The following is a 7924-nucleotide window of genomic DNA, read 5'->3' on the forward strand; positions in this document are numbered from 1 at the left end:
AAGTGTAATTTTGTTTGTAATGAGGTCATTAGATTGCTAATGTGTGATTGAATGTTTCTAGTTGAGGACCTGGTGTGAAATTCTAGAAGTGAATCTCCATAGAAGAAAAAGAAGTGTCTTCTCTAAAGTGTTGGAGTTTTTTTATTTCATCTTCCGTTCAAGGATTTGGTTCAAGGATTTCAAGTAGAATCTTGAAGGTGATGAAGTTAGGGTCACCAAGATTATAATGACTTGAAGCTTGGTTAGCTAAATTGTACATTGAAGAATATCAAGAAAAAAAACTAGATTGATTAAGTATTGTATTTTTTCTAATTAAATTTTGTGATATTCTTATTGTAACCAAATAATTGTGTATAAAAAACAAATATGAAATAATTTAGGACAACTTTTTATGGTTATCCATCAGATACTAGATTAGATGTCAAGCGAGAATGAAGGCGTCGAACTAGTATAAACTCTAGTGCACTGATTCTCTCTCTCTTTCTTTCTTTCTCTCCCTCCCCCCCTCTCTCTCTCTCTCTCTCTCTCTCTCTCTCTCTCTCTCTCTCTCTTTTTGAACCACAAGATTGGTAAACAATGATGGAGAGAATTGGAATATGGAGAGTGAAAGAGGAAAATTGTGTGTGTGTATGAGAGAGAGAGAGAGAGAGAGAGAAAGAGGATTGAGAGTTAGAATTAAATACTACATTAGCCTAGGATGAGAATTCATCCTATACATTTATATAAGGGTTACATTATGATTGAGAATCAAAACAACAAAATGAAATAATAGAAAAGTACAAACTCGGGCTCGCAAACGGTTACACCATTTGGTTAACCGGTTACAACTGACATGAATTAAATTTCCATTTAGTGGTAACCAATTAACACCACAAATTAATCAGTTACAACTGCGGAATCTTCACTTTTATGCTACTGACCTTGTTGTAACCGGTTACACCCCCGTGTTAATCGGTTATAACACTTGAATTACTTGAAATACATTTAACACGCCATATTAATTTAAGTGCTCAAAGTCTTCCATGCTTATGTTCATCTTCAACCTCTTGAACACATCATTTGTGACTCCCTTAATTAACAAATTAACCACTTGATCTTCACTCTTACAATATCTCAATCATAACCTTCCTTCACTAATAAGTTCCCTCAAGTAGTGAAACCTCATCTCAATATGCTTGCTTCTCCCATGTGCAATTGGGTTCTTAGCAAGATTAACCGTGTAAGCGTTGTCAACTAGGAGTGTAACAACCTCACCCTCATTGATGCCCAACTCCTCCAATAGATTCATAAGCCACACGACTTGGCATGCACATAACAAAGCAGAAATGTACTGGGCCTCACAAGATGAGAGTGCAACTACTGATTCCTTATTCGAACACCATGATACTCGTTTTCCACCAAACATAAAGATGTATCCAGCTGTGGACTTTCGATAATCTTTATCTCCGCACCAATTGAAATCGATAAAATAGAGCAAATTGCATATTCTTCCCGTATTCATTCCGGGAAAGAGAATTCCGCAGTCAACAAAACATTTAACATATCTTAGGATTCTCTTGACTCCTGTCAAGTGAGACACCTTCGGTGTCCCCGTGAATCTACTCACAACACCGACACTAAACGCCAAGTTTGGTCGCGTATTGCACAAATAACGCAAGGATTCAATCAACCTCATATATTTAGTTGGATCAACATCTTGTTTATCCTTATTCTTAGACAATTGTTGCCTTGGTTCAATTGGAATAATGGCGGCATTATAATGCTCCATTCAAACTTCTTCAATATCTCAAGAGCATACCTTATTTGGTGCATGAGAAATCCCCTTTTTGACTCGTGGAACTTAATGCCAAGGAAGTATGTCATGAGACCAAGGTCCGTCATCTCAAACTCTTTTATAAGTTCACTCTTGAACTTAGAAATACACCTTCTGTTGCTTCCAGTTATCAACAAGTCGTCTACATATAGACAAAGGATAATCACTCATTCACTTGTATTTGTCTTCACATACACTCCATGCTCGGATACATACTTCTCAAAGCCAACCTCCTTTAGGAAACCATCTATTATTTCATTCCAAGCTCTTGGAGCTCGCTTCAAACCATATACCACCTTCTTTAACTTGTAGAACTCCAGCTCTTGGTTTCTCATAACAAAACCAGAGGGTTGCCTTACATATACCTCTTATTCGATAAGCCCATTCAAAAACACATATTTGATGTCCATTTGGTAGATGGGCCAATTGTGGTTATGAGCAATACAAATAATAAGCCTAATGTTTTCAATCCTAGCAAATGGTGCAAATACCTCTTCATCGTCTATGCCTTCTTTTTGCGAAAATCCTTTAGCCACCAATCAAGCCTTATGCTTGATCATCTCACCCTTGGGATTTGCCTTCACTTTAAACACCCATTTCACACCAATTTTCTTCTTTCCATCCAAAAAATCAACCAAATCCCAAGTACGGTTCTTCTCAATGGATTCCAACTCCCCATTCACAACACAAATCCATTTTGGATTACTTAAAGCCTCTTCTGTATTAACAGATTCAGATTCAGCCATAAGTGCAAAATGGACGAAATCACCATCATTATTGACTTTGTTATATTGGAACAGCTCATAATATTGGAGTCTTTGAGGAAACCCTCTTTGCCTCATTGACCTTATAACCTCACCTTCATTTCAGGCTTCGACGACGGGCTGTTATGCGCTTCCCATTTTTGCAGAACTTAAAGTTTTGAAGTTGTAACCGGCTACAACTTTCTGGTAACCAGTTAGCGTCTACTTGTAACCGATTAATGACTGCTCGCAACCGGTTAGGAGTTGTTTCGCTTGCTTCATTTAATCAACCACAACGTCCTAACTAATCACGATCCTCCTGTTTTCAGCATCAAATAATTTGTAACCACCAGTAGAGTGATACCCTACAAGTATCATCACCTTTCCCTTGTTAGCTAGCTTCTTTCTAAGTTGTCCCGAAACATGCCGGTATGCAACAAAACCAAAGACTCTCAAACGGTTCAGATTCGGTTTGAATCCTAACCATGCTTCCTCCGGTGTTACTTTCTTAAGCTTCTTTGTGGGACACCTATTCAATAAATAGGCAGTTGTGGATACCCATTCTCCCTATGATTCTTTCGGTAAGTTCTTCCCCTTTAACATGTTTCTTACCATGTTTATGATCGATTGATTCTTCCTTTCAGGCACACCATTTGATGTGGTGTATAGGGTGGTACTACCTCATGTACAATCCCTTCTTGATCACAAAACCTCCCAAAGTCATTTGAGTCATATTCGCCTCCACCATCTGTTTTGAGCACTTTGAGTTTTTATCACTTTGCCTCTCAACCATGGACTTGAACTTCTTAAACACTTCAAATACCTAATCCTTTATCTTAATTAGGTATGTTTATATATTTCTTCTATGATCGTCGATAAATGTGACAAAGCACATATTGTCACCAATGGAATCTACTTGCATCAGTCTACACACATATGAATACACCACCTCAAGTTGATTCTTGGTTCAACAATCTGTGTTCTTGCTGAATTTACCCTTATGTTGCTTCGCTTGCACACATTCTTCACAAATTTTAGTCGGTATGTTGATCGATGGCAATCCTGTTACCATTTCGTTCCTTTGTAAGTCTTTGAGATCTCTAAAGCTGAGATGCCTAAGACGATAGTGCCATACCACTCTTCTCTACTTCCTGCAGTATTAAGACATATATGATCCATAACCTTTATCTCAACCTTAAAGGTTCTATTGGCGACCATAGATTCTTTAAGGACCAAAGATCATTTTGCATCCATAGCGCGCAACCCATTGTTTTTCATGTGAATCTTGCAACCCTTCTTAAATAATTGACCAATATTTAGAAGGCTACATTTGATTCATGGAATTTACAAGACATGTTTGATAAATTAATGTCCACAATACCTTCTCATGATCAAAACATCATCAATCCCATCGGCCGCTTAGGTGGTGTCATTCGTGAATTTCACTTTGTTCCTCATGGCACAATTGATTTAAACAAACCAATCCTTCCTCCTCTTCATATGAGTTGAACAACCTGAGTCCAAATACCACTCCTCATTTCATTTAACTCCTTTCATACTCATTATGATGTTTTCCTCTGCATGTAATCAGTTAACTGTATTATTCAACTAGTCACAACTCAATTTTGCATAATTCCCAAAATTATTATTGTTGTTGCTGTCCCGCAACTTGCTGTTGCATTCTCCTTCTATGATCATGATCAAGAGTGTATTCTCTTCATCAAAATCTTGTGTTCAACCTTGGCTTCATCCCCTTGAGTTTACTTCTTGTTCGCATTTCACTTTCTTACAAAATGACCGAACCTTTGACACAGATAACACTGCTCCTTGCTCTTGTCAAACCTCTTATTTTCACCTCTAAAGTTACCTTGACCACCGTTTTTGTTACAAATGCTCTCACCCTTTTGACAAGTCTAATTCTTGGAATTTTGGGACTCTCTTCCACCAAAAATTTGAAAATTCCCTTTAGTCTTCATGGGCCATTTTCCCTTTGATCTTTTGTCCTTCTTGTTGAAACGAGCTTGCAAAGCGATCTCCGCCTTTGCTTTATAGTAATTTCTCTCCTCCATCCTTTGCTCATGAGCCTCAAGAGAGATTTGCAACTCCTCTTTGCTCACCGTCGTAAGATCCATCAATTCCTCAATCGCCACAACTACATTTTCAAATCTTGGTGTTAAAGAACTCAAGATTTTCGCGACAACATACTAATTCGTAACAGTTTCTCTGGATGTCTTTTCTTGATTCACTAACCGAGTGATTCTCATTGTGAAATCGTTGGTTGTCTCATTTTCATCCATTTGAATCAATTCAAGTTGACGCTTGTGAGTTTGTAACCTCACCACCTTCACCTTGTCAGCCCCTGCATAAGCCTTCTCTAAGATTTCCCATGCTTGCTTTGACGATTCACAGTCACCAACTTTCTCAAAGATGTCACAATCAACACGTTGATGGATCAAAGCAACGTCCTTGAAATCTTTCTTCTTCTCTTCCTTATGTGTTGCTTGTTGTGCATCCGTTACACCCACAACAAGAGGAGTAACCCCGTTCTTGATCACTTCAAGAACATTTTGTTAACCAAATAACACCTTCATTTTCTTGCACTATTTATCATAATAATTTGCATTAAGGATAGGTAGGTTCGCATGGATTCTTTCATTGGAAACAAAATTCATGGTGCACACTAGGTGTTTGTGGATCATAATCAGGCTCTTGATGCCAAATGTTGGAACTTTGAATCATAAGATTGGTGAACAATGGTGGAGAGAATTGGAATATGGAGAGTGAAAGAGGAAAACTGAGAGAGAGAAAGAGATAGAGAGAAAGAGAAAGAGAGAGAGAGAGAGAGAGAGAGAGAGAGAGAGAGAGAGAGAGAGAGAGAGAGAGAGAGAGAGAGAGAATTGAGGGTGAAAAATTGAATATTGCATTAGCCTAGTATGAGAATGCATCCTATACATTTATACAAATGTTACATTAGGATTGGGAACTAAAATAACCAAATGAAATAACATAAAAGCATAAAATTTGGACTTGTAACTAGTTACATCATTTGGTTAACCGGTTACAGCTTACATGAATTAAATTTCCATTCAGTGGTAACCGGTTAACGCCACATATTAACCGGTTACAGCTGTGAAATATTCACTTTTCTACTACTTGAAAGTGTGATTGACTTTGCTGTAACTGGTTACACTCTGTGTTAATCAGTTACATCAAATGAATTACTTGAAATTCATTCAACATATACTACATTGCAAAGTTTTAACATTTGAACACATTGGAATGTTTGTGATTAGTATGCATGAAACATAATGTAAATGGATAACGAATTGTTGTGTTCGATTTTGAAAATTTTGCCACAAAGAAAATTATAGGGATAGGTCGCATACTGGGTCGCTTTCTTTAAGATGTTTCGTCGTACTGCCAATAATTATGCAATGCAGTCGAGTTTCGACGATGTCTATAGGATAAAACAACCCGTTCAATTTTACGATTATCACTTGCACTGTAATAAATTATTCAAAGAAATACACCTTCAGATGGCGTTTAAACCACTCGTAGTATCTGAAAAAATTCATCCGTTGATGGCACAATAGCCCACTCGAAAAATAAAGAAGAATATAAGTAATTTGAGATGAAGAGAATAAAGAGGAAGAAGAGAGATTCCAAAAATTCAGAAATCTGGAGTAATTTGCAACTGAACCGAGGAACCCTATTTATGGGTAAAGGATTCAACTGAGTGAAGAGAAAATAGTAGGCGGGAGTTACTTAGTCAAAACTAGGTTAAAACTATGTTTTGATGAGTGATACCTTATAATTATTAATTATTAATTAATTAATATTAGTTAATTTCCACCTAATTAACTTCCATTAATTAATATATATGACTCTTTCAAATTCACATCAAGTTTTCCAACAATCTCCCACTTGAATTTAAAAGGTGATTTTAGAAGTAACGTCAAACGTTTCTAAGATTGTGCATAAGCAAAGGTGTCTATGACTTGAACCTTTGAGTAACAAGTAGGATTCTGATTCAACAAGAGTGACACAATTGTCTTGAACTTCATCTCAGACATCAGACCCGCACACAACCTTTTCTTAAGGTGTATTCTAATAGCTCGTGTTTTAATGGCCCTACACGTGTATCTCGGTTCTGTGAAGGCTATAGGAAGTCTGCCCCAACATTCCATAGGAACCGACCCAAGTTCCACAATCACAAAGGTGAGTCTATCAAGAGTACTCATGTAGCCTAGGTACTCCCTCATACAAAATATAGATCTCATTAAGAGCTTCTATTATCCCATCCTCTTATTACTTCAGGATTCATGCTTCACTTGCATGATCATCTCGTATTACTCATAACTTGTTATTACCCATTGAACCTATTTCTTGGGATCTCCAGTCATCTAGGTCGGGTTACCATCATGAGCAACTCGTTTCTTTATAGGCATTAGTCCTATCTTCTTAGATGTATTGTGGACTTTCTCTCTAGCTAATCCTTTCGTCAAAGGATCTTCTAAATTTTCATCAATGCATACATGATCCACTCTTACAACTCCTTTAGAGATACATTCTCTGACGGTGATGTGCTTTCTTCTTATTTGACGTCTTTTACCATTATAATGATGTGCTTTCTTATTATTTGACGTCTTTTACCATTATAATAACGGTTCTCAATTTTTGCAATAGCCACAGTACTATCGTAATGGATCAACATAGCTGATATAGGTTTTTCCCAAAAAGGGATCTCTGCTATCAAGCATCTTAATCAACTTACTTATTCACTATTTGTGGCTAGTGTTATCATCTCACACTCCATTATGGACTGAGCCAGGATAATCTGTTTCTTTGATTTCCAAGATACTACTCCTCAAACTATACTAAATATATAACCACTTCTAGCTTTGGAATCACCCGATAAGGTGTTCCAATCTGCATCACTGTACCTGTCATACCCCAAAATTTGCCTGTTAATTTTTATGATAAATTGATTCATGCATGACATTCATTTCACATTTGCATTCATTCATTAGCATACATTCTCATATAAATTATAAATTTTAATTTATTTATTATGTGATACAGATATAAAAAATAATAATAATTTTGGTTATCTGTATGATATAAATAAATTATATATATATATATATATATATATATATATATATATATATATAAATAAAATAGTTTTAATTTAATGATAAATAAAAATGGATTTGAATTTTAATTGTATAATTAAAATTTTAAATTAATTTTATTTGTTAAAGCTCATTAAATTATAATAACTATTTTTTATAATTTAGTGACTCATGTTCCATTTATTCATTATTTATAAATAGTATTTATTTAGTAATTCACGTTTTTTACTTAA

The 7924-nt window shown here is 36.0% G+C and overlaps 1 protein-coding gene across 1 annotated transcript; it reads right to left on the reverse strand.

Moving 5' to 3' along the window:
* Positions 1 to 1117: 1117 nt before the first annotated feature.
* On the reverse strand, positions 1118 to 1768 carry LOC127093881 (secreted RxLR effector protein 161-like). Its single transcript, XM_051032777.1, has one exon. It carries the CDS (start codon positions 1766 to 1768, stop codon positions 1118 to 1120), a length of 651 nt encoding a protein of 216 aa, XP_050888734.1.
* Between the last annotated feature and the right edge of the window lie 6156 nt (positions 1769 to 7924).

This window comes from Lathyrus oleraceus, chromosome 6 (genome assembly GCF_024323335.1).
Source record: "Lathyrus oleraceus cultivar Zhongwan6 chromosome 6, CAAS_Psat_ZW6_1.0, whole genome shotgun sequence".
NCBI lineage: Eukaryota > Viridiplantae > Streptophyta > Magnoliopsida > Fabales > Fabaceae > Lathyrus > Lathyrus oleraceus.